Source organism: Anomalospiza imberbis, chromosome 9 (assembly GCF_031753505.1).
Source record: "Anomalospiza imberbis isolate Cuckoo-Finch-1a 21T00152 chromosome 9, ASM3175350v1, whole genome shotgun sequence".
NCBI lineage: Eukaryota > Metazoa > Chordata > Aves > Passeriformes > Viduidae > Anomalospiza > Anomalospiza imberbis.
This window is the reverse complement of record NC_089689.1, coordinates 4,764,486-4,790,609: the sequence shown is the minus strand read 5'-3', so window position 1 is coordinate 4,790,609 and position 26,124 is coordinate 4,764,486. Positions and strand designations below refer to the sequence as shown.

At 48.9% G+C, this 26,124-nt stretch overlaps 1 protein-coding gene and 2 long non-coding RNA genes across 6 annotated transcripts in view; 2 read left to right on the top strand and 1 right to left on the bottom strand.

Moving 5' to 3' along the window:
- The window catches only part of TNR (tenascin R), a 72,191-nt gene that overhangs the window by 2,370 nt on the left and 43,697 nt on the right, over positions 1-26,124 (bottom strand). For 2 of the 3 annotated variants that reach the window (XM_068199456.1, XM_068199457.1), the window contains 18 exons: positions 23,265-23,741; positions 22,568-22,831; positions 21,621-21,736; positions 19,083-19,233; positions 16,257-16,526; positions 14,359-14,544; positions 11,607-11,696; positions 11,231-11,494; positions 10,339-10,608; positions 10,109-10,228; positions 9,466-9,609; positions 8,695-8,814; positions 8,260-8,403; positions 7,522-7,652; positions 6,418-6,550; positions 3,297-3,448; positions 2,276-2,372; positions 1,358-1,519 (listed from right to left, as the gene is read on the bottom strand). In XM_068199456.1, coding sequence (XP_068055557.1) covers positions 1,358-1,519; positions 2,276-2,372; positions 3,297-3,448; positions 6,418-6,550; positions 7,522-7,652; positions 8,260-8,403; positions 8,695-8,814; positions 9,466-9,609; positions 10,109-10,228; positions 10,339-10,608; positions 11,231-11,494; positions 11,607-11,696; positions 14,359-14,544; positions 16,257-16,526; positions 19,083-19,233; positions 21,621-21,736; positions 22,568-22,831; positions 23,265-23,741 — 3,291 coding nt within the window. The remainder of the gene's footprint in view (positions 1-1,357; positions 1,520-2,275; positions 2,373-3,296; positions 3,449-6,417; positions 6,551-7,521; positions 7,653-8,259; positions 8,404-8,694; positions 8,815-9,465; positions 9,610-10,108; positions 10,229-10,338; positions 10,609-11,230; positions 11,495-11,606; positions 11,697-14,358; positions 14,545-16,256; positions 16,527-19,082; positions 19,234-21,620; positions 21,737-22,567; positions 22,832-23,264; positions 23,742-26,124) is intronic. The other variant, XM_068199458.1, reaches the window with a different exon arrangement.
- Positions 1,513-14,243, top strand: LOC137479160 (uncharacterized). 2 transcript variants are annotated; one of them, XR_011001997.1, is made up of 4 exons: positions 1,513-1,666; positions 2,308-2,449; positions 13,590-13,748; positions 14,107-14,243. It is a non-coding gene; the product is annotated as an uncharacterized lncRNA (long non-coding RNA). The 2 variants fall into 2 exon arrangements; XR_011001996.1 differs by lacking the exons at positions 13,590-13,748; positions 14,107-14,243 and having other exon boundaries at positions 2,308-4,129.
- On the top strand, positions 17,831-21,337 carry LOC137479159 (uncharacterized). Its single transcript, XR_011001995.1, has 2 exons — positions 17,831-19,067; positions 19,946-21,337. It is a non-coding gene; the product is annotated as an uncharacterized lncRNA (long non-coding RNA).

Genomic DNA, 26,124 nt, shown 5'->3' with positions numbered 1-26,124 from the left:
AAGTGCTTTGATATGTGCTTGGATCTGAATTTCCGTGTTTCAGAAATTAATTCAATCCCAGATTTTGGCATCCCTGATTTCCCAAGGCTTGGCTCTGCTATGTAACTTCAGGATGCTTTCAGCCTCCTTCTTTCCTGTTAGCCAAAGGCAGCTTTTTCTCTCAAAGGAGACCAAACATTCATCTCTTGAACCAAGATGCTTGGCCACCTTTTCTCTCTTTGGATAAGGGAAAGAAGTTTTTCGGAAGGTGTGTGATGTCTTATTCCACCAAAACCTCTAACTTCATCCTCACTGGATAACTAGACAGCTGCTTTTGTGTGAAAGAAAAGCCAGAGTAAAATATGGTGATTTGAGTGATGTACTTACAGGAGACATTTTAAATATGCTCCTTGGTAATCCATAAGGACATATGAAGTGGACCCATGCTGGCTGTGTGCAGTCCAGCCATGGAGAGACTTATTAGAAAACCTCTTGGCAATGAACTATTTGTTGAGCCCTGGCTCCCTTAGCTCAAGGTGGAGCAGAAGCTCCTTAGCTGGATGGCTGGAAGCAGAGTTTGCATGGCAAAGGGGACAGAATCTTGTCTGTATGACCCTATTACTGCCATCCTTGGCAGTAGGTTGGGTGCTTTGTGCCCTGACATTTGAGGTTAGAGCAAGTGCTTTGTTGCACACCATCAAGATTCCTGTCACCTCTCTTCCAGTGGCAACTAACTGGTATTGAATAGGGAAATTCCTGCATCTTGGGTATGTTGTGGGTTTCCACCTAGTACATGGAGGAAGTTCCATTATGGAGGCTTGCACTGGCCATGTCCATCCCAGATGAAGGGGCTACAGTTGTACTCCTTCTCCCTTCTTGAGGAAGAGGTCCCCTGTACCCTCCCTCTAGCACCCACTCTCTTCTGGTGGGCAACTCTAACTCCTCTGAATTAACCATGTAAGCAGGTGTGACAGTGTCCTTGCAAAACTGGGCAAGGTTTGGCCTTTACATGAGGAAATGACTCAGAGGATTTCAGATTTTTCCATAGCTGTGGAAAGGCAATAAATACAGCCTCCAGCACGACATCAATAGCCAGCTGTGGCTATTGCCAAGTGAGATGCCACCTCTGATGGCTGACCTGGTTGTTTGAACAGCAATGTCTCTGATATTAAATATCTAATCCCTAATGGAAAATTCCATGTCCTTAGTGGGATTTATCAGCCTGGTTTACATGATGGACTGCAGGAAGGCAGAAAGGACTATGAGTTTTTGTCTCACTGCTCTAGACAAGTGAGATTTCATGCTGGGATTTCCTTTACAGTCTTGGACCAACCATTCACAGGATTTCCCAAGATCCTTGCTAGCAACGAGGCTGTACCTGAAGTGCCATTGTAGTCCCCGATTCGCAGTTTGTAGAGGCTCCGGGAGTCGCCAATGGAGAACTTGTCATAGTAGGCGTATGCTGCCTCCTGACCATCCCTCATGTCTATTCGCAGTTCGTAGCGCCCTTGGGACGTGATCTTGTGGATGTTGTCCAAGCCTGTCAAGGCAGTGAAATACCCAGTGAGACCTGGTTCCCAGATCCGCTCCGTGAACAAACAAGGAAAGCTCTAGGCAAATAAAACAATAGTGGGAAATCGGAGCAAGGAGAGGAATCAAAGAGCAGCAGCACTTGTGGTGAGTCTGTGTGTCTCTTGGCACTGCTGGGGTCTGGGCTCTCTGTCCCCACTAGAGCTTCACTTCCCCGTGTCTATGAGCAGAGGGTTCAAGGCCCAGCTTCAGATTTCTTCATGTTGCTGAAGCTTGGAACATTCAGCTGTTGAGCCCCAGTGCTACTTAAGTTGTTAAGCTCCCATACAAGCCAGAGTGTGTTTTTGCTGCAGGTTCCTTTGCTCATGTTCAGGTTTTGAAGGAGCACACTCAGTTTCAGAGCTGTGCTGTCTCCCACTCACTCCTTTCCTGCTTTCATTGGACAGCTGACTTTCTGGCCACCAGTGCAACCTGTAGTCATCCCATGGACAGTGATGGGTTTTGGTCCATGAAAACTGACAGCATACATACCCCCCTTCTCTCCTAGAGAGAGCAAACTAGGGAGCTGCTAACCTTCACAGTGTGCCTTTATGTGGTGTGCCTCTGCATGAGTTCCTAAAGTGAAGGGCAGGGAATGAACAGAAGGAAAACTGTCTGAGGGAGAATGTAGAGGAATGTGGTGAAAGGCAAGGACTCAACAGCTGACACAGTGCTTACAGAATTTAGGTTTGACACATCAATGAAAGGCAACCAGGGAAGGTCATACCCAGCCAAAACTCATCCTCCAAGTTTCCAAAGCCAACCCGGTAATCTGCCCATTTCCGGAAGAAATCAGTCAGCCCGTTCTGCCGCCGCTGGAAGACCTGATGTGGAGGAAGACCGGGGGAAAATCATAATGATGGAGATGAGAAACAGCTTTGCCAGGCTTTGGACACACAAGGTAAAGATAATAATTTTTCTTTCCATTGTGCTTTTCAGGGGAGAAAATTGCAATGCCCATCCAGTTAGTGTTAATTGCAGCCATTCAATTAATTCATGTGCAGGTGTAGAAACAAAAGCGATATTAGATAATGTCCAAAGCAAATCAATGGTAGAATAGGAAGGAATTGGCCTTCAAGGTTTCTGCTTTAACTAGTACAATACTTTAACTGGTGCCTCTGGTTTTCTAGCACATAATTCTTCTTTGAGATGGCTATTTCTATGATGTCCAAGGGGATGCTCTGAAGCAGAGTGAGAGGGAAATTTACTGGCTAGAAATCAGCATTTGAGGAAGCCAATTTTTTTTGGTTTTGACTGTACATCTAGAAGGGTTTTGTGTAATGTGTGTAAGTAAGAGTTTGACATGAATAAGATCAAAGCTCCATGACATTATTTACTTATACTGTCAGTCCATCTACATCAAGACAAGCAGTGTTTGTGCAGCTCAAACAGGCATTTGTTTCTAAAGTTCTCCTGTGCAGACTCAATTGGGGTGACGCTTGACACCCTCCTTCTGCAGGCAGTGTGAATCATGCCCCGTGAAAGCTACCAGCCATTAATTTAATTTCGAGAACAATAAATCAGCTTCACTCACAGATTTTGCTCTCCAGAAGCACTGCAAACATGCCAAATAAATCAAAGGGCATTTCTCCAAGTGTAACTATTATTACCGGAGCGTGGGCCATTCCCTGTGGCGTGCGAAATGAAGCGTGTGATGCTGAGCCTGCTGTCATTCCTGTGCTTTGCTGGAAGGGGCTCAGTTCCTTTGTGATGGGGACAGCCTGCAGGACAGCCACATGGATACTCACAATCCAGCCGCCTCCGTCGGTGGTCATGTCGCAGTACACGGGCACACGCTGGCTGAGGTCCCCGTTGATGGAGATGGTGTAGACCCCGCTCAGCGTGTCTCCGTTCATCAGGTGCTGGGCACAGTCCTGAGGGTTAGCAAAGACACGTCCTCCTGCAAAATAAAATTAAAAAAAGAGGTAAAATTCAAGCAAAGAGACATCTTTTCCCCATGCCTCAGGCTCCACTAGTTACAATCCAAGAAAAGTCTATCTTGGCTTCTGCATTCCAAGTAATTCCATGAGATGGTGAAACTTTATATCTGCTGTCAACTTCCGAGGACTTACTGGAAAAAAAAGTGTGCATATATTAATTATTCTTCCATATGTCTTATGCTGGAAGGGTGCATAGTAACATCACAGTGAATTATGAGGGATGTCACTTCTTGGACCATCTTTCTGCACTGTGTTTGAAACCCTGGGGTTTAAGCTGTCACCAGCATATTTAGACAGCTGTGAAAATACCAAAAACCTGTTCTCCTCTCAGGATTGCCAGCTCCAATCAAGTTTTATAACAGTACTCATTCCAGGGGGATTCTCCTGATTCTCCATGCCCTTGGAAATTATGCTGGACTTATGCTGAGCTAATTGTCACTTGCAAGCTGAGCAGGAATGAGGCTGCATGAGATGCTAGAGGTAGGTAGCATGGGCTGTGTGACTGTGCTACAGGTGTTCACTAATGAGGAAACATGTTATTTTGTGGTCAGAGTTTAGGAGAGTCTTAATTATGACAATTATTCTGGCAGTATTGGAATGTCAACTCTGGGAACAATTTTTTCTTATTTAAGACAAAATAGGGAAATACATCTTTTTCTTTGGTGTTGGTACATGTGGATGATGTAATAAATGAGTGCAGAGCTGGAAACGTGGATGTGGTTTTCAAGGATGTCTCTGTAACAAACTGAGAAGGTGTGAGGGACCTTCAGATCTTCTATGCTGTGTGTGTCCATCACAGTTGTGTAGTGCCCCATAGGACCAAGGCACAAGCCTTGTCTGTTGCTCCCCACTTGGATGTATTCCTGTTCACCTTGTGACCTGAAGACTTGGAAATCACTGCTGTGTCCAAATGTTGAAGATCCCCTCTTTTTTTCCCCCATCTTCATTGTCTGTAGCACAGCCAATTGTGAGACATTGTTTGTATTTTATAGTATCCAGCAATGAAAACTTCAACAACAACAACCACTTTGGGCTCCCCTGAGCTCTGTGGAGTTTGCTTGTTTCTTAATTTATATTCATATCTTTAAGAGCCAAGGAGATCTTGAAAACATTACAAACCACTATAAATTATAAATACTGTATCTGTTTCTTCCTTTTGTCTCATCTGTATACAATTCCCCAAGAACCTTATGCAAACATGAAACAAAAGAGGCTGAGCTATTAATATGTCAGGGGGAATAGAAGAACCCCGGGATGTGTACTGTAAGCAGAAGGAAGCAAAACAATTTAAATTAAGCCTGTCTGGCTTTCTTTTTTTTTTTTTTTTTTTTTTTTTTTTGTCCTTTAAGACAAGTCCTTGTTCTCTCATTGCCAGAGTAAACTGAATTGCGGATCTGGATGCTTGAATGAGAGATGCTGTCCATGGATTGCATTGCCTTGGTGATAGCTCCTGGTAGCTTCTGTCTCATCAATATTGGGGTAAGTGGGGAGAAACTGACTTGTTGCTAATGCCTATCTTAATCTTCAAAGCAAGTTAAAGGTGTTGGATGCTGCATCAGCTGACAGTGGGGACTCACGTTGCTGAGATCTGACATTTCTGTTTGATGGAAAAGGTGCTCTCCTTGCCTGACATACGTGGATTTCTCCTGCTTTATCCCACCTGAGAAGTCACCCCCATGCAGCTTCATCCCTGACTCACAAGCAGCCTCAAAGATTACATGTATTTTTCTGTAACCTACCTAAATTGTACTGGCTTTACGCGCGTGTGTAAGAGGCAAGAACATCAGGAAAGATGTATTAGAGAAGTCATTTCTTCTTTTGTTGATGTAAACAGTTTCTGTTATCTGTTAAAAGCAGGTGAAGGGACTTCTGCATGTAACTGAGATGGGGAAGTGTATCCACAGCAGATTCAAAGAAAACTCTCCTAACTGAACTGGCAGCACAGATGGGAGGAATTTTGGTGGACATCATCTGGAGACTTCTCAGTGCTGTTGATGCCCAGGAAAAACATGATTGGATTCAGCCCTGAACAAGATGTGCCCTGGCCTAGCCATGCTTTTCAAAGAGGAGGAGGGACAATTTGTTTGCATAACTTCTATTATGAATGGCTGCAGAGGATGGGAGCAATGGTGACATTCTCATGCAAGCTTCATTCTTGGAAGAGTGAGTATTCTGTCTGTGAGGGTCGTGGTAACTGTGGGTGCCCAGCTTTTGATTTCAAAACAAAATCATTCCCATTACTTTAGTGCCTTAGTGGATTGTGAATGCTCTAGAATGAGAGTGGGGAGGAATAATGCAATTAGATAAAGTGCTGGCTCTGCTGTCTGTGATTGTCCTGGTGGTGATGGAGATGCACCTGCTTGATATTTCCAGGGATACCCCAACCCTGAAAACTCTCAAGGTCAGATTCAACAGGGCTCTGAACAACCTGATTGAGTTGAAGATGACCCTGCTCGCTGCAGGGGGATTAAACTAGATGACCTTTAAAGATTCTTTCCAACCCAAAGTATTCTATGATTCTTTGATATTTGTGAGCAATCAGATTATATCCACAGCATGGAGACACAGGCTGGGTCCTCTCCCAGGAGCATACCTGTTGATATGTGTTGCTGATTTTAGTGGGTATTTTTTCCTCTGCTTATGCACTTGAGGATGGACATAGGCAAGGCAAAGATAGATGGTTCCTGGTGTGAAGCTCTCAAATCCCCTTGCCCTGGGCTGGGTCTTGTGTTTGAATCGTAGCTCCTTCAGCCATTAACTTTTTGCAGCAAAGCAGCACTGTGGGTCATGGCATTGTGAGTAACCCCCTTTGGATCATGAAGGAATGCTGCCTGAGGAGGGAAGGTCCCTAAGAGCAGTCCATTCCTTCCAGCATGGTATATGTGGGCCAACCTCCACCTGTCTGAGTGGATGCAGTGTGAGTCCTCACCTGTGGTGAAGGTGGTTGAGATGAGGCCGCTCCGCATGGCGTTTTGGGCAGCTTGCAGGTGCACCGTGTACTCCGTGGTCTCAGAAAGCCCCTCCAGACGGATCCACGTGTCCTCAGCATCCACAATCAGCTCCTGTACATGGGTCCCAGAAGGAGGCAGACACCAAGAGCAACAGATGAGAAAAGCGATGGGGAGCCTAAAGAGCAAGTGAGGAGGGAAGGGAAGGCACAAACTACTGCAGCCCTTGGAGCCTGGCTGAGGAGCATTGCATGATTGCTTAGACCCCTGGACTGAGTGAACCTGGGATCAGTCAATATAGCCAACATTTCAGAATGGTTTGGGTGGGGGAAGGCAACCTGGTTTGGAGACGGATTTAAATGTTTGCAGTCTGTGTCCTCTGTCAGCTGGGTCTGTTGGGACCTGTGTGCCCTCGGTACAAGACATGACTGATTGCCCAAGCAGTGGAAGAAATAGAGCTGGCCAAACCTGGTTATCCGCCAGTTTTGACTCAGTTGATTCCTGTCATGTTAATTTTTCTGGTTGTTGGCCAGTGCCACACAGCATTATGAGACCCCTTTTGTAAAGCTATTATCCCCTGGCTGCTGCAAGCCAATCACACCAGCAAAGGAAATTGGACTATATGCCATGACGTATTTCTGATAGTGTTTGTTGCATCTCCTCCAGACAGGCAGATGTGGACACACTCATCAAATAATCAAATGCAGAATTAATTAGCTGTCTGTGCCTATCTCCGTTTTTGCAGGAAGGGCAAATGGCATTTTTAGCATCTCTGTAGAATAATATTCTCCTGCCTCAGCTTGCTTGTTTTTCACAAATTGTGAATTGCCCCTGTTCCTCCAGTCTTTCCAGGTAACCCCTCTATGCCCAGACCAGTAGGTGTGCATCAACATTTTACCTTAGGCAATCTCTTCTTGCTTTTTCCTATCATCCTGCTTAGCAGGAAGTAGTGTCTGCCCTTCTGGCCTCCCTGAGCCAGTGAGCACCATTCTTTTGCTTTGTTTGGCTTCTCCTGCTTATTTCAACATGGTCTTATTATTCCCTGACTTAATGAGCGTCTTTGGTGTGAGGACTCACTCACTCACCTTCCGGCTGCCATCGGTGGACCTGTAGGTCATGATGTAATTTTCGATCTCTCCCACGGGAGGAACCCAGGACAGCAGGGCGCTCCGTCGTGTGACTTCACTGGCTGTCAGATTTGTTGGAGGATCCAAAACTGCAAGAGTGGATAGGGACACAGGAAAGTGCATTTTGTCACGCAGAACCACCTCAGCCCTGCTTCCCAACTCAGTGCACTGGGATGCAACCTTGCAGCACTGAGCCCAAAGTCCATCCTCACCCTCAGTTTCAAGACTTCATGACCCATCTCCAGTCTTGAACAGAGATCTACAAACCCTCTAGAAGTCCTCCTCTACCTGTGTGCCACCTTAAGGGTAACAGCTGTGAAATTAATGTGCTATGGGACCTGTCAAGCTGTTTGTGAGCAAAATGGGTTGTCGTGTTCTTCTGGACTATGGCCTTGGGCAAAACAAGGACCTGGTCAGGGGTCTGCTCAGGAAACCACAGCCAGGGGAAATCACTGAAAGAAAGGGATGGATGGATGTTGAAAGAGTGAAAATAATGGTTGATGCTTGATGATTAAAATTGTGTTCTTGTGTTGTGCCCTGCAGTGGTATTTGGGATTGGTGTTTGTAACCTTTTGCCATGTGGCTACCTCTACCCTCTCGCTATGTAACAAGAGCTTTGGCTCAGCCTTGCTGGCTGCTTTTGCTGGGGTGGGTGCATGGCTAGGGATGAGGAGCGAGGGAAGTGATTGTACGTACGAGTAGTGAAGTTGGTGCTGATGGTCTGGCTGGTGAGAGGCCCGCTGGTGGCATACATAGACACTGTGTAGGTGGTACTGGGCAGCAGGTTGGTCAGCTGGTACTCCTGGTTGTCTCCATCCACGAGAATTGTTTCTCCTGCAGCTGTAAGCAAAAAGGGATGACTTAGGGTAGATATTCAAGGTGGTTCTCCAAAATCTCTCTCTGGGTATGACCTCATGAAAAAAAAGCACTTCTATTGCTGAAACACCATAAGGTACTGTGCAGCAGCTGAGCTGTAGTTCAGTCTGAAGGGTGGTCTAATTTTTCCCACAATCCCTTTAAAACCCAAGGCAAGGGCTCCTTCCCTACTCCCTCTGCGAAGGGCTCCCACTGAGCCCTGGGCTTTGGGATGGGCGAGAAGTTGAGGTGAGCTGAAACAGCGCCCCGATGTACCTGCACGACGTGTAAGGATGAGGACATAGCTTTCCACCTCTGACAGTGGCGGGTTCCACTGCAGCAGCGCCTCAGTGGGAGTGATGTTGGTGGCCGTGACCCCCAGAGGGACATCCATGGCTGCATGGGCGAGAGATCCAGAGAGTCAAAGGCATTAGGAGACTGGACTATGAACTGGAAGAGCCTCTTGTGACATGTTGCTCTATGTCCTGCCCTGCTGCCCAGACACATGTGCCTGCACAGGAGTTAGTGCTGCCCAAGCTGGAATGCAGAGATGTCATAGCTTGTGTTACTCTGCTACCTGGGCTGCTCTTCCACTCTTTTCTAGATGCCCAGTCTAGCTTGTTAGGGGTTTTCTTTAGGCTTTGAGGAGTCTGGGGATAGCAGAAGGTTTTATTCTTGCAGCAGATGCTGCTTGTGACAGGGCTTCCCTAGGGATTATTTCTGGAAATCTGTACTCTGTTTAGGAAAGGTTGTCATGATTGCCCAGCATCATGTTTCTGGCTTCACTGTGCCTGGTACACAGGTTTATCACTTTTACTCATGACTACCCATGCATACTTGGGATAAACTTTGCTGAGCCATACTTCAAAAGCCCACACCGAGCCATTGTGAGCCCTGCTTATCATCTCCAGCTTGCATCTGGCTGGTATGAGGTTCAGCTTGCTCTTGGTCACCTAAATATTAGTGCAAGCAGGGACTGCCAGCCCTGGGCAGGGCTGGACCTGACACTGTTTGATTGTTCCCTGCCCACCACGAGCTCCTTCCCACCTGTGTACGCAGTGATGGAGGCCAGCTCGCTCTCCTCCCGGCCCCGCACGCTCTTCACCCCAATCTCATACTTGGTGGCAGGCTGCAGGTCCTGGAGGGTGTACTCGGTGGCATCCCTGGAGATGGCCATGCTCTCTGTCCTTCCTGCAGAGATGGAGCCAAGAGCTTTGACATCACGGCTGGCCCCATCCCTGGGGCTCAGGAGGGGCTTGGGAGGGGAGGGACAGTTCCACAGATACTGGAGGTAACTGGGTTTTGTGCCTGCAGGTGCACTCCTGTGTGCCCATCACTCTGGTGGCCTGGCCTTTTCAGCATCATTGACAAAATTAGGGCTGAGGGAGATGAGGTAGTCAAAGCAGATGAGGGAGCTTGGATTTCAGGATTAATCTCTGAGGAGGGCAAACTGCTGGCAGCCATTCTGTGTGCCCCTCTGTGCTGAGCTGGCTGCAGTGGTTCCTTCCCATCCTCATCCTATCACCCCATCCTCTGTCCTGGAGCCAATCCCAGTCATTGGTCGCTTTGCCCAAGGCACTGAGATGCTGCCTGGGTGAGGATGACCTAGTGGCTTGCTTGGGCTAGCAGATGAAGGGAGGGTTGGCAGCTGTGAGCTCAGGGTATGAACAGGAGGGGTGTGGCCCGTTACCTTCGGCAGCACGGTAGGATATCCTATAGTGGTCGAAGGCAGCGATAGGAGCACTCCAATAGATTATCATGGACTCCTGGGTGACGTTGCCCACCCTGAGGTCCTTTGGTGCATCAATCCCTGGTGAGATGGAGCACAAAGAAAAGCTGTGGGAGGCAGGTCCACTCCCCATGCCCCTGCCTGCCCTCCCTGGTGCTGTCCCATGCCTAGTGGGGGGTGTCCCGTGGTACCTGTTGTGATGGAGCCCATGACAGGCTCGGAGCTGATGGTGCCGTGCACGGCCACCAGGGACACCAGGTACTCGGTGGATGGCTGCAAGCCCGTCAGGCTGGTGTGCCTGCGGGTGCCATCGAGTGTGACCTGCTGTGCCTCCTCCTCCTCATCCCGGGGGCTGTAGGTGAGGATAAGGCGGTCTGCTGGTGGGGATGGGTCACTCCATGTGACATTTACACTGGAGGATGTCAAGTGGGAGAAGTGCAGCTGTGAGATGGGCCGAACACCTGGAAGATGGAGAGGAGAGATGCAATCCCAATCGTCTGCAGATCCTTACCTGCACGCTTTTCCCAGGGCTTGTATGGGAAATACTTAAAAGAGGTGGCAAAGCTGAAGATCTGGGCTCTCCATTGATCTGAAACTGTGCTGGGATCAACCAGCAGATCCAGGAGGGGGAAAATGGTGCTTTTCTCAACTCCAGCTGCAAAAATCCTCCATCCCAGACCCATATGGTGGGTGATGGAACTGTCCCACTGCAGATGGTATATTTTGCCTGCACTTCATGACTGAAGACTTTTCAGCCAGAGGTCCTTGTGAGGTCCCCAAGGCTTCATTGCTTCTTCTTATGGACACAGAGGCCACCCTGACCACAGAGGACAGCAGAAGGCTGTGTTTTCCCCAATTCTGTCTTGTCCAGCAAAGCAAGTGTGTTCAGTGCTGCTGGCCAAAGGGATTGTGCCACCACCTTGGTAGGGCCATCCTCCTTTTGAGGTCAACTGCTCCTGTGTGGACACATTGACCCTAGCTCTCATCCCCATCACCACCTCAAGGATTTTCATGCCAGGTATGCAGCGGGCTGGCAGAGATGCCAACAAGGTCTGTGCCCTATCCCAGCTTGTGTTTCTGTACCTGTGAAGGCATCCACAGTGGCCTCCAGGCTCTGCTGCCGTCCCCTCTCAGCGATGATTGAGATAGTGTACTCTGTCCCAGGCTCCAGCTCTGAGAGGGTGAGCTGTGACTCATCCCGGGACACTGTCACTTCAGAGGCCATTCCTGAGGCAGGGGTGAAGGTGATGCGGTAGTGGTCGATGGGACCCGTGGCTTTGGTCCAAGCCAGTGAGATGGACGTCTCAGTGGAGGCTGTCACCAGGAGGTCCCGGGGGCTGTCAAGCTCTGTGGGAGAGGGTTGGTGCAGAGCTTTGTCCCCATGCACAGACTGTCCAATGGGGGCATCTGAGCCATAGCAGCCAGCTGTGCTTGGAGCAGGCAGTGGGGCCAAACTCACCCGTCCTGGCATTCATGGTCGCTGGCACACTCTGCTGGCTGTCCATCACGGCTGAAATCCCGATGCCATACTCCGTTCCCGGCACCAGATCTAATAGGGAGTGCAAAGAACACGATGAGGTTTGAGAGCAGCACCTGGCAGGGTGACCTCAGGGTGTGTGTGACCCCTTCTTCCACCTCCCACTGGTGGGGGCACAGGAGGACCCTCCAGGGCATCCCTGGGTTTAGCAGCTCTCCCACAGGTGAGCAGTTCTTCTGCACATTGCAGAAGAGCTGAGTCTTTTCAAAAAGCCCTGTGGATGCCTTTGGACAGGGAATTTGGGTTATTTTAGCTCAGAAACAAACCATTTTTAAAAGTTGTTGCTGAGGTCTGCTGCAATTGCTGGCAGTGAGACAGAAGCTCTTGTGCGTGTGAGCTGAGATGGGAACGATAAAGTAGTTATATTTTTTTCCAAAGTAATGTAATATAAAATATTGTCACAGGACTGCTGTCTTGGAGAGAAATAAATTATGCAGAATAAATGAAATGCACATTAATTGGGAAAGGTGCAATCTTTCTGGGAGCTGAATCAAGCCCTGTTCCTTGGGGTGGACATATCCTGAGGTGCCTCTCTCAAAGAACTTGGGAACTGAGCTCATCCAGCTCCTTTCCTCTTGCACTGCTTTATCTCCATGGAATATCTCTTGTCTCTGCCTGTCACTTCTGCTTGGCTGCTGGTGGCTTTATTCTCCTCTTCCCTGTACTTCATGCTCTTTCATACAAAGTTAGAAAAAGCCATCAACTCTCCAGCTCAGCCTCACTGTGCCTCACTCAGGGGAAGCATCCCTGGAGCCACCAAAACCTTTCCCAAGAGGTCAGGAGAGAGGGACACTCCTCCCCTGCTTTTCTCTTGGTACAGTGCAGTCTTGGGGATGGGGAGAAGATGGACCCCCTTGGCCCTGCTCAATAAGTGTCAAAAGTATTCTGGAAAGAAGAGACTGGCAGAAGGGAAAGAGAAGGAAGAAATGACCAGGAGGATATAAACCTTTTCTCTCCCAGCTCTTTTGGGATGAGCAAAATTATGGTTATTTCTGTGCAAATGCTGATTTTTAATAGACACTATGGGCCAGCGCCAGGCTTGCTGCACTTTTAAGTGTAAATCTTTGGTAAACTCTGCTCAGTGCCATTCCTCACTGCTTTTCCTGCAGGTAGATGAGATTGGCTGAAAGAATTGCTGGTTGCTTTAATACCATGGATCCCACCAGGTCCTGGGTGACTGGAAAAAAAACCCAATGGGTTTTGCACAACATCCAACAAGACTGCAGGACTGCAGGACATGACTACTTTGTATGTAACAGAGCTAGCAGAATGTTTTTTTCATTATTTTCTGCTATGACTAGGTGGGGTTTTTTTAAATTGTTTTGTTTATGACATAGTACACTGGGGACTGGAAGCAATACACTTGTGTGATGTTGGAGGTACTATATAAAAAAATCACTCTCTACAATTAACTTAAGAATCTGCATCTCTGCAGCTTTCTCTGGTTGGATTTCTTGCAGCCTTACTCGAGTCTGGAAGAGCCTTGGCAGCTTTATTTAGTTTTATTGAGAAAAACAAGAGACTTCAGGCTCTTGCCATATCTTTCAAGGCAAGCTCAAGTCAAGCCATGGATATCATCTCAGTGTTTGTCACTGTTGTGCCTCTGCCCAGGGAGGGGGATTTGGCCCATTTTTAATGCTTCTTCTCACCTAGAAAGCCAATAAATGTCCTAAAGGAAAGCTAGCAGGAGTCCAGCACTGAGTCTCTGATCTCATCCTGCTGCTCCCTATGCATCCTCATCAGGTACACAGAAGAAGCCAGCTCTGATGTTTTTCTTCTTTCTGCATTCCACATCTTTCAAGATAACTGCTCTAATTGCCTTGCTGCCCTCCAGCCTTTCTTGTGACTCTGCTGCTGTGCCTGTAACTTTCCCATTGACCTTTCTCCTATAACTTCATATGGCAGATTCCTGAGCCCTTTGAAGGTCCTGGGAAGGCAGAGAGTCAACATGGAAGAACCTGGTGTCCTTCCATACTGAAGAACTTCAAGATGAATGAGAGAACATTTTTGCATATGATTCTTTTCTTTGCTCAAAATGTGCCACGGGAGCAGCAAATCCATGAGGTAAGCAGTTCTAGTCAAAAAACAAGGAAATCACATCTCACACAGTGCTTTGCTGTGTTGCTGTATAAGGTGTTTGGGGCTTTCCTGGCAGTGGGAGGTGCGTGGTGTTTGCAGCCCCTATGCTGGCCTGAAAAATGTACTACTTAAAGGACTTGTTCAAAACCAGCATCTCTAGATTTGGGTCTGCTTTGAACCCAGTTTGGAAAAAGGCAAAAAACTCGGGCAGCCTAGCTCCCTATTGCTGCTCACAGGGCCTCATCACCCATGGCACAAGCAATAAAGAGAAGGGTGAAGTAATATTTTCCTGTAGATCAGCCTAAACAGACTTCTTCCCATTTCTCACTTTGCTCCTTGCCAGCTCTGTTTTCCACCTGGACAGATCCTTGCTGGAGGTGCATTACTTGGAGGTGTACCCAAATCCGCGCAGGGAAAATGAGCTCTATCCCAAGGAAAACCTTCTCTCCAGTAAATAGTAAACTCCAAAACAACCTCAAACACGTCCCAGCACAAGTGCAACTGAGTCTTGGTGCTGATTTGGGTTCTCCATTGCCCTGCCTGCTTGAGAGGAGGAGGATGAAGGGGGAGGAAGGGCGTGTGGGTGCACGCATACCTGCGAGGGTGGCCCGGGTGGTGGGACCGGTGTCGCGCGGCACCAGCACCTCGTGGTAGTGCTCCCCGGCCAGGGTGCTGTAGACCACCCTGTAGCTGTGCGCCTCGGCCTCGCTGTTGTCCCAGGCAAGCTCAAGGCTGGCGGGGGTCCGCGAGCCCACCCGCAGGTTCTTGGGGGCATCGATCTCTGCACGACACAAGGGAGAGAGGCACTGTCTCACTGCTGGGAACGCGCCCCGCCGCCTTGCCACGGTGAGACAGCAGCGGAGGGGTACCTGGGTGGGACATCCAGGAGGTCCCTCCTCCCCAGGGCATGTCCTGGCAGGAAGGGCTGGAACATTTGCTCTCACCTCCTGCTCAGCACAGGCTGTGAGATGCCACCCAGGAGAGTGATGCAGGTGCTGGGCACTCGCAGCATCCTCAGTAAGTTAGTTTGGCAGCTAGTTACGTGTTATTTAAAAAAGAAAACTCTTTTCCCCCGTATTAGGGTAAAAGAAACTGAGACACTGAGTGAGTAAGAGAAAAAGGGCTCTGTAGTAGCCATGCATTGGCCTGAACTGCTCTTACAAGAAAACCTTGAGCATCTTTACAGGCTCATTCACACTCAGACATTGCCCAGAGGGTTTGTTTATTGGTGCTGCTTAGGCTGTGTACTGAATCTGCTCTGGTTTGCACAATAAACCCCTCCAGTGAGCAACAGCTGGGGCTGCGCACCAGCGGACAGTGGGTAACGGTGATGGATCTGAGTTTGGGGGGGTATTTTTATGTTGCCTTTTAGAAATAAAGCAAGGAAGGGCAATGCAGCAAATCAGTTGGGGTAAGCATCTCGTCTGAAATATTTATCTATAGAGATACGTACACACACAATTCACGTACCACAGTTATTGCAGTAGGAGCCTCATATCCAGCAGTAACGTACATGACAAATAATTTATATACCATAAACCAGCACGGAAATACACACTCTGACTCCTCCTTTATGGCATGGTAAATTAAATCCCTTAGCTATCTGCAGGCGTAACATTAATTAAAGTTTTACTGACCAGTTAGGGTGTTCAGAGAAGATATAAAATAAGATAACCATGTTTCCGGGTGTGCTGGTTTCAGCTGCTTGACTGCTGATTCCTTGGTCAAGGCACCTGCCTTGGCTCTTGGTTCTGAGTGGGAGTGAGCGTCCCCTTGAACTCAGACCTGTGCTGAGCATTTTGGTGCTTTTGAGAATTGTGCATTGAGCTGTGGGTGCTCTTAAACTACTGAGTTCTAGAGTTCTAAGCTGTGGGTCTGAACGGGCACTGGAGCTAGTGGGGATGTGTGTCCCAGGCAGCTTCAGCCTTGATGCTGCAGCAAGATATGGCCAAGATGGGGTTGCCTTGAGGTTTATCATCTAAATATGGGAGGTTCAGTCCATCCATGCCTCATCACTGGCATCTGGGATCACCTGGACTGCCCTGGGGACTATATGAGCATTCCTGTGGGGCACAGGGCATAAAGAGGACCTTTTGCACTGGAGGTTTAGTGGCTAAACAGCCACTAGCAGTGGGGGGCAGAGGGTAGTTTTAGGGTGTGTATTTTAGGGTGAGCTGAATCATCTGCTCTGCCTTGCTTTGTGACAGGATGCAAGGTACCTGCATTCAGGTGTTACCATTTACACCTGTATCTTAACCACTGTGTTTTTCATCCCTCTTCTTCCCCCTAGCACACCACATTAAACCCCAGCCCACTTGTGCCAGGAGAAAAAGAGGTATCACTAAACCCCAGATTCAAAAACCCCTGAGTTTTTCCTCTGGATACATCCTTGTTGCAGGACAGCCCATCTGCAGGCGGCAGCAAGCCATCTGCCCACGCTTGCCAGAGGCTCAAAACTTCACACCAGTTCTCCCAGCAAGGCCAGCTAGCTACCTGTGGTGAACTGGGCAAAGGCTGGCCGGCTCTCGTTGGCACCCCGGAGGGCGCTGACGGCGAGGTGGTAGCGGGCGCCGGGGCGCAGGGCCTGCAGGGAGTACTGGCTGAGGGGGGGCTGCAGGCGGAAGGTGGTCCTGCCGCCCTCCCCGTCCGCCAGCCCGTACTTCAGCAGGATGGCGTCCACCTTGGCGCGCGGCGGGGTCCACTCCACGAAGGCCACCGTGTCGGAGACATCCCGCACCAGGATCTGCGTCGGGCCGTCGATGACTGTGGGGGAGCGGGGGGAAACGGGCACCTGTTATTTTGGGAGAGTTGGATGGGAAAAGGTGGAAGCTTTGGGAACACCAAGCTTCAGGGGTGCTTCAACCTGACCTTCAGAGTGGCTGGAATTAGTATTTGGGGACAAGGGAGAGAGGTGGCATGGGCAAGAGACATGACCCTAACCCCAAGACACTTAGGGGATTTGGTCCTCATGGGTTCCCAGTCCCTTGTCCCAATCCCCTGGCTCTTTCCTGAACCCTGTCCACTTTGTGCGGACACCAGAGCAGGACCCAGCAGCTCTCTCACTGACACCCATTACAGCTATAATGCAACTCATGCCCTTGTCTTGAGCTGGTTGTCCGCAATACTTCTTTGGCTTTTTAAGGTGGTATTTCCCAGGATATAAAATTCCTATATCTATCTGCAACACACGTTCTTTGCTCTTAGATAGCTGCTTGTACTTTTGCATTGAAAAACGTAATTTTCCTTTGTGCCCAACACTTCAAACTATCCAAACAACTTTTATTGATGTTCTTTTACACAATTTACTCTTTTCTGAGCCTTTCTATCATTGGCAAAATTTATCAGCAACAATATTATGTCTTTTGAAAGGTGTTGACAATGTGTTAAATAATGTGGGGCCAAGGACAAGATCCAAGCATTGAGAACTGAGGAATGTCTCTAGAAGCGTTCCTGCTTTGGTGCCAGCTCCTGGTTTGTCCTTAAACTGAGGAATCAGCTCATAAAGCTGTTGGTGTCTTGGCAGTGGGAAGAGAGGAGAAAATGCAACTGCTCTGGTGAATCTTCATAACCAGCTGGGTGTGGGGCTATGGTTGGTGTCCAAAAAAAAACCCTTTCAGATAAAAGGTTTTTAGCTAAATTCATACCAGGGAAGACCTTTTTGGACATTTCTCCTTTTTTTTTTTCCCAGAGATTTGGGTGCTTCCTTGCTCTGCATCCCCCAACACTCAACCTTTGGACATCCTGGGCTCAAGCCTGGCTGATGGATGCTTTGAGTCCAGCAGGACTTGATGGATGGATGGATGGAGCCAAGCCTTGCCATCACTCTTGTGCGATGGCAGTGGTCATACATGAAGCCTGCTGGGCAGCCTGTGTTATCACTTAGATGATCACAAGGTGGGTGAAAAAGCCCACTTTGGTTCTGTAATTTAGACTATACCATATATACATATACCTAATAAACAGCATATCTTGGAAAATGACAGTATATAATAAGGATCTGCTGAATGCTGCACCTCAGGGTTGGGAGTTCTGGGGGACAAGCATGTGGGCAGGGGTGGGAAGGAGCAGAGAGGGGTAGAAAATAACATGGAGGAATTTGGAGTAGTGAGGTGAGGTCTGGGGGCAAACAACAAAAGAGCACAGCTGGGAAGCCCAGTGTTCAGGTAGGAGCTGGCTGTCCAGCTTGGCCAGGACCAGGTCATGCATACCCTCAATCTCCAACTGCTCCATGTTGTCCAGCCATCCACGTGATCCACATCTACTTAGCTGTGTGGCATAAAACCATGTCTTTGCTGCCTGATCCTGGCACAAGATGTTGAGGAAGAGCAAGGGTAGTGGGGATAAAGCTCTGGGGGTGCTGCAGAGGAAGGCAGACACGCCAGCACAGGGATGCCTTCATGGAGCACAGATCCAAGAGCCCACCGCTCCACCTGCACTCCCTGCAAAGGTCAACACGTCAGTTTGAGGTACCAGCTCCTATTTTTGCTGACCTCCCAGGGAAAGGAAGTTTCGGGCTTGACCAGGAGATGTCTCTATTAAGCCACGTCGAGCTGAACGCGGAGGCAAAGCAGGAGGAAAGGACTGTGCTGGGGAACTCAGACCTGCAACAGACTGCTGCGGTGGAGGGACCCTCCCTTCACTCTCACCGCTGCCTCAATTAGCAGCACCTTATTACAACCCTCCGGCAGCTATTTAAGTGTTGTTTCCTCTTGGAACAGCTCAGGTGGAGCCAGTAGACGTCTGTCTGGCTTTCAAGGCAGACTGCAACAGATCTGGTGTGAAGAGCCTCTTCTCCCCCCGTGAGCTCTGCCCATCACTGCATCTCCTTCAGCAGGAAGACCCAGCTGAATTTTCTCTGGTCTGCAGGATGGACCAGTGAGTGGGCAAACAAATTGGTGTGGAAGGGACATGCTGTTGCTCCTGGCTCCCTGCCCTGCTGCCTGATTTGCCTGAATAGGAGGGAGTTGAGGGCATTTAGTGGCACAAAAGCAGGTGGGAGTTTTAATCTGTTATATATGAGTAAGTAATACATTTGTAGATATATTTCTTGAGGGCATCCATCCTCCAAAATGTGAGATTAGCAGAGAAGAATAATTTATCCAGATATACAATAAAAGCAGAACTGAGTCTTCACTCCCAACCCCATTAACCTCACCACAGTTTCTGCACTTGTGGCAATTTAGGAGAGAGGGACAAAATACTGCATGAAGAAGCTGTTGCTGCAGTGTTTGCTGCAAGTTTTATCCCTGTCCATGGGACTTTATTTTTGGGACCAAGCCCTGGGCACTGTTATGCTGCTCCCAGGTGAGGCTCACTCACGGGTTGAGACGCTGTCGGATGTGGGAGGGCTTCTGGCTTGTTCCTTCAGGGCCACGATGGTGACGGTGTACTCCTCCCCAGGCTTCAGCCCCGTCTGGTTGAAGGTGGTGACGGTGCTGGGGAGCTGGGCAATCACACCACCCTCATTATTCTGTCAGGGAATGAAATAAGCATTAACACTCCCCCACCAACTGGTGTTTTGGGGGGCACTGATGCACAAAGAGGAGGTACCCCCCATGTTGCATCCTTCCACAGCCCGCTCTGCATCCCCAAATCACGTCGTCACCTTGGCACACCCCACCATGGAGGGAGAGACCTGGGATGAAGTCACCCACCAAGCGTGGAGTACTCGTGTTGTTGAGCTGCAAAATCCTCCCCATCCCTTCTCCCTCCCCAGCTTCTGCATTTTGCCGTTTGTGCCTCTGCTGTTCTCCAGAAGAGGAAATATGATTAAACCAAAGCCTTGGCTAGACTTGTTTTCCCTGCTCTTCAGTTGCCAGGAGCCTTTTGTTGTTGATGTATAGGTATGAAGCTGTGAGGTCTTTATTTTGCTGTCACCTGCTTTTTAGCCATCTTTAGTACACTCATTTATGCCTTGTGGTTTTTCCCTGAAAAACTGTAAGGCTTTAAACAACTGCACATGTCACCTTTCCTGCCAGTGCTTGGACAAAGGATCTTTTCTTGCTGCTGTCTTCACTAATAACATGCTAAACAAATCTTTGCACATAACTCTCAATTCAAATTCATCTCTTTTCTCATTAAACAGGAAACCTTCCATTTTAGCCATCAGTTACCATTTTACCTTTCCTAATTTTCTTTGCTAAATCTGTCTTCTCTTTGTCTTTTTCCCACTCCATCCCCAGTGCAGGCAGCAGATGGGCAATCCTGCCTGACCCAGCTTTTGTGGGGGTGAGAGCATCACACAGACCGTGGAAAGAGCTTTGCAGGAAGCTGCAAGCATCCTTGTCGGGCTGCTGACGACCAAATTAGCATTTCCTCACCCAGTTTTTGGGAAGACAGGGAGGTCAATTTTTCTCACAGAGGTTGTGATGCTGCAGTTATAACTCTGTTGTTTTTACCCTTTGGGAATGAGTTTTGGGTTTGTTTGAGGTGTGGCAATGTTTTGGCATGTACCCAAGCAAGTGTTGCTTGCAGGGAAGTAAAGGACACAGCACCCTCTGCCTAATTTTAGGGAAAAGCCGATGATGGAGACTCTAGAGAGGCCAATTTTGGCAGCTGATGGGCAGAAACATGACTGTGACTCTATGCCTTAACTCATGAATTTGAGAACTTTAAAGCCCAGTGAGCTACATCCCTTCCCTACCCAAGACCCTGCATCCAGGACCAGCCATCCTTTTGCATCTTATCTGCCTTTAAATCCCAAAATGTTTCCATGTATCTTTAAGCTTAAGATTAAAAACAGAAAAAAGAACCAATGGTTTGCATTTATTTGCTTCAGGGGGATGCTGTTCTGCCTAATTCCAGAGTAATAGTGAAATGTTTGAAAGAGCTATTTTTTCCTATCAAAAGCTTTTCTCTGATATTTCTACATTTTTCAGCTTTAATCCTGAATGATCACCTGATGGCGACTGCAAATTATCCCAGGGTCTATACCTGCATTACATGAGCTTCAGCTTCTGACACAATGTAGCCAACATCACATCAATAATCTTCCAGCAACTCTTTGGAAAGGAGAGAATTGAGTTTTTTTAGGCAATTGGGCCCTTGCTTTGTGCTGTGCAATGATATTTCATAGTTAAGAGTATTTAAAACTTTGGGGCCAAATTCTGCAGTTCTCCACTGCCCAGAGCTGCCTTTGATTCCAGTGCAGGCTTTTTACAAGTGAAAACATCATAATTGAGCCCTTAATCAGCATTTCTTTTACTGCTGGGGCTTGAATACTCTTATAAAGAGGCTCCATGTACAATTGAAGCTATACTTATGGCTAAATGGTGTAGAAATTATGAATATAGATTAAATACTTGATGTACAATTTTTGTTGCTGTGCACAGAAAATATGGGGTATTTAGGGCAACATTTTTATCCTTTCATCTTTTCTGGCACGATTTCTACCTGCTTGTCACTGCGATTAAAATTCCGTGGCAGGAATGAACTGTGCGTGTGACTCGGGGATGTTGAAGGTTGTTGTCTGAGAGCCAGCAGCTGCTTGCTTTGATCCAGGCTGCTTCGGGGAGCTTAGTGTAGAGAGCAGAGCAAGGAAGAGGAGGGGGAGGAGAAAGAGTCATTGCAAAGGAGATGGAAAGGAAAAAGAGGGTGCAACAACAAGAGGCAGTGAGGCTGGAAGGTTTTTTTCCCCATCACTGGATTTTTTGGGGGACATTTCTTTGAGGACATGCATGTCTTGACACAAGAACTAATGGGAAAATGCAGGCTGGCAGTGGCTAGAGAGTCTGATATGCAGCACAGATATGCAAACACAGGCTGGGTATTTTGGGAAGGGGGTAATTGGAAACTGATTTAGGATCCATTCACTGGGTGCTGTCAGGGTGACCAGGGCCATGGGTGTGGCAGCAGTACCTTGGGAATGAAGCTGATCTCCCAGCCGTCGAAGGGGAAGGAGAAGGGCTCCCACTGCACCTCTGCCGTTGTCTCTGTGACGGTCTTGAACTTCAGCCCCTGCGGTGTGGCAAGGTCTGGAAGGGAGCAGGGGGTGGTGAGCAAAGTGGGGTGGGTGTGCACATGCTGTTGTACCCACCCTGCTCCCTGTGGGTATTTTGTTATCTGGGCAAAAAACAGGGAAACTTTTGGTAACTGATAGCAAAATTCATTTTTCCCTGCTCCACGTCGGTTGGAGGGAAAAGAGGGAAATGCCTGGACCTATGGACACTGAGGCATCCCACTGCACTATTGTGTGAACAGAGTGAATGCTGGGGTTGCAAAGAGGGTGTGGATAATTTCTGGTATTCTCCTGTCCTCTGTATCCTTAGTCTCCAAGAAACCTCTCTGGAGGTTGGCATTACAGATTGATACTCCTGCTTTCCTCTGTGCATCACAGTCCTGGTCAGGACTGTGTTTCTCCTGATACACAGCAGCATCCCCTCTTGCTGCACCATCCCCCATATCATGGGGAGTCATCACGGGGAATCATCTGTTCAGGATTCAGGAGTGGGAGGAAAATCTGAGACTTCCATGTTATATTGTAGTATTTTCTCTGAGGAAAAAATGTAATATTTTGGGCCACATTCTGGGGGCTTCAAATCAAACTCTGGAAGCTTTTTCTTCTTTTTAGACATCCAGGTTTTCATCCAAACTGAGCCTTTCTGAAGAAGATGGACACATTTCCTCCTTTGCTATATCCCTATATGGATACATTTTTTCTTTTTTTTTTCTTTTTCTTTTTTTTTTTTTTCTTTTTCAAGGCTTGACTTCCTGCTGCTAGAAGGTGTTTATGGCAAAAGTGAGCCAGCTTGAGCATCCCCTCAGGATACATGGGTAGCAAGCGACAAGTGCAGTAGGATACTTACTAGTCATCACCTTGGAAGTAACGGGGATGCTGAAGACGTCACTGATGACTGCATAGATGCTGACGTTGTAGGCAACACCTGGCTCCAGATCCGTGATGGTGATGCTGCTCCAGTCCCCAGGCACCCTCTGCTGGAGCTGGGTGCCGCCTGGCACCGCGGGCTGGTAGGAGACCACGTACTCGGTGGCTGCCCCGGGGCCGTCCCAAGCCAGCTCGATGGAGCTGTCGCTGATCCCCGTCACCCGCAGGTTCTCAGGAGGAGACACTGGTGGGAAGGGCAGAGGTACGGAGAGTGTCAGGGTGTGTGTGGCTTGTTCCTCCGCTCCTGTGGGAGGGTGTGCAGGTCTGCTGGTGGGCCATGGGCACGGGCTGTGGGTTATGTGCTAGCTGTGGTTGTCTGAACAGCGATAGCAAGGTAAAGGCTCAGGAGAACCTGCTGCACTAAGGGTTTAGCCCCCATGTTGGGATGAACCTCACTAGCTTTTTGCTCACCTCCCAAACTTTTGTCCATGGTGTCTTTGGGGACAGGGATAGCAGGGAGGTAGCCACACTGTGGGGCCTCGGTGTGTCCTAAGTGATGCTCTCTGCCGGGTACGGGTTTCTCCCAGGCTTCACGGTGCTCCTATGGGACTCTGGGCACCTAGAAACCCTCGCTTACGCACTCAAGTCTGGCTGTCCTCACACATGCCCCCCTCTACCTGCTGAGCAGTCCTGCCCGTCATAGCCTCCCCGGCAGACGCAGAGCCCATCCCGGCAGACGCCCCGGCCGCTGCAGGCGTTGGGGCAGTGCAGCCTTGCGCAGTCCTCGCCGGCGAAGCCCTCCTGGCACACGCAGGTGCCGTTCACGCAGTGGCCCCGGCCCGAGCAGTCGCGGGGGCAGCGCAGCTGGGAGCAATCCTCGCCGGTGAAACCCTCCTCGCACACGCACTCGCCGTCCACGCAGAGCCCGCGGGAGCCGCAGCCGGCGGGGCAGCGCAGCTGGGAGCAGTCCTCGCCCCCGTAGTCGTTGTCGCAGATGCACTGGCCCTCCAGGCACACGCCGCGGCTGGAGCAGCCCCCGGGGCAGCGGGGCTCGGAGCAGTTGCTGCCTGCCCAGCCCTCCATGCACACGCAGCTGCACGACTCCAGGCTGAAATTCCCGTGGCCGCTGCACTGCGGGATGTAATCCAGCTGCCCTGCAAGGATGCAGGACCGAGGGTCAGAACCCACCGGGCGGGAGGTGGGAAAAGGTCAGTTTTGCTCTCAGGTCAGCCCTCTGAAGGGCTGGGAAAAGGGCCGGTGTGGGGCAAGCGGGGGATAGCTCTCCCTCTGAGCATGCCCAGCTCTGGCGAACTGGTGGCTTTAGGGCTGAAAGGGGAAAATTGGTGGGGTTGTGGGTGGGGTTTGGATGGATCTTTCCCTAGGGAGCAGTGGCCTCCATAATGATGGGTGCCATCAGCCTTGTGGTGGTGCAGGCGCTCCCTTTGGTTTCTCCCCAGCTCAGCACTCAGTTGATAGGAACTTCCCTAGACTTCTTACTGGGAAAAAAAACTTTTCTGGCCAAAGCCTCTGCACCAGCCATGACTCCTCTGGTCTCACGTCTGCCCACTTCTCCTTTTCATAGATGAGTGATCCCCAGCTGCTCTCTCTCCTATACAAAGTAGGTATGTACCCAAAGGCATCATCTTCTTCCCTATCCTGGTGAACCTGATTAAGACAGAACTGTTGGCTTTGGGCACGCTGAGGTTGTGGAAAAGCAGGGACAGCACATGGGCTCTGTGGCCAACACCTCTAATGCCCCCTCTTTACCTGGCAGCCTTGCACAGGATGCTCTGGGGTGGGGAGGGATGATGGGGATGAAGGCACCAGTCACTGACACTGTTAATGCTCCCCTGTTTTGCTCTGAAACAGAGCCATTGCTCCAGCAAAGGGTTTATCCCAGGCAGGCTAACTTTTCCTTGCTGATTTGTACTGCTTTTCCTCATGTACACCAAGGAAGAACAGAAACCCTTTCTGTGCTTCCTCCAAACCATGGGAAGCCTTTGCACCCCAAAGACCCCCAAGCCCCAGGACTCTGTCCCCAGCTAAATTTTCCACCCTAGCTGACCTTTCTGAGCAGCTTTTCCAGTGGGGGATGTAGCAGACGCACATGTAAAAACAGCTCATTGACATGCTGTGCCAGACAGACACATTTGGGTTACTTTGCAGGACAATTCCCATCCAAACTGCAAATACTGGGAATGCCAGTCATGATCTCTTCAGATCTCAGCCTCTAGTTCAGTTATCAAAAGATGAGAGAGGATGCTGGTAAGTGTGCTGGAGAAAAGAGGCTTTCCTCAGGGAAATTGCCTTGGGTGGTGGGGTAGGGATCCTGATTCCTTTGCAGTGCAGTGAATTGAAAGCAACTCTGGTAAAAATAAATGAAATTACTCCAGTTTTAGCTCGGCACATCTGTGATGGGAGTGGGGACTCCACCAAGCAATGAATATTTAATGGGACTGTCTATGCATGCTGCAAATAACCCAAATAGGCCCATCAGAGTTTCAAATTAATTCCTTTAAAACAGGTTTTTCCCAGAGCATTTCCTATGTGATTTTAACCCTCACTTTGCATAGACTGGTCTTTCCTGTTTTGTCTTAGTTATTAATGCAGCTGATGGATGTGGCATTGCGAGGGATGTGGGCTAAAGCCATGGCTGGGAACACATTGACTTCCACTGGCCACAGGATAGATGCCAGCCCAAGCCACCCTGCTGTGTGTCCATCCTTGTTTCTCCCTCCCTAACCAACACACCTTTATTGGAACTCTTGACCTGAGCATTGGTTGCACCCATTTCATTTTAATGTGTCCTACACACAGAGGTGTTTGGGTACCACAGGAAAAATCACTCTAATAGCTGCAAAACTTTAAAATTAAAAATGCAGTGACTATTGGGGGTAAAAGGGTTGGTTTTAATTTCTGTTCCTTTCTGTTGCTGTTCTTGGTGTGAAAAGCAGTTTTCCCCTGGAAAGATGCCCTGTGTGGTTCTCCTTGCAAGGAGAACCCAGTGTGCTGAAGCCACGAGCAGGGCTGGGCTGCATTTGGAATGGATGCCCTTTGAGACAGCCCCTCTTCCTTGAGACAAGGAAAACTATCAGTATGCTGGCTCCTGGACCATGGAAATGCAGCTGCTAGCCCAAACCTTCCTGACCCATCTCATTTCAGCTGAGTGCTGCTTTCCTGACCCTGAGGGACAGCTGAGGTGGAACGAGGGGTTGCCTTTGATGGAGTAACCCTAGTGGGACCTCTTGGAGGTCTCCACAAAAGCACATCTTTCTATTCAGGTGAAATATCACATTGATGGTATTGTGCCCTTGTTTTTTTTAAGGTTTTGTTTGCTTATTTCATGTATTTTTTTGTATTTTTAATCTTTTTTTTTTTTTTTAACTCAGCTTTTCAGATAAGTTCACTCCCCCTACAGAGAAGATGAAAGGGCTTATTGCCAACTTCCATGGCGCTGCCTTCAGCCCAGGGACAGCTTAGGAGAGCAGCAGCAACATCTCTGCTCCCTGTCCCACAAGCAGTGGCACATGTCTAAGA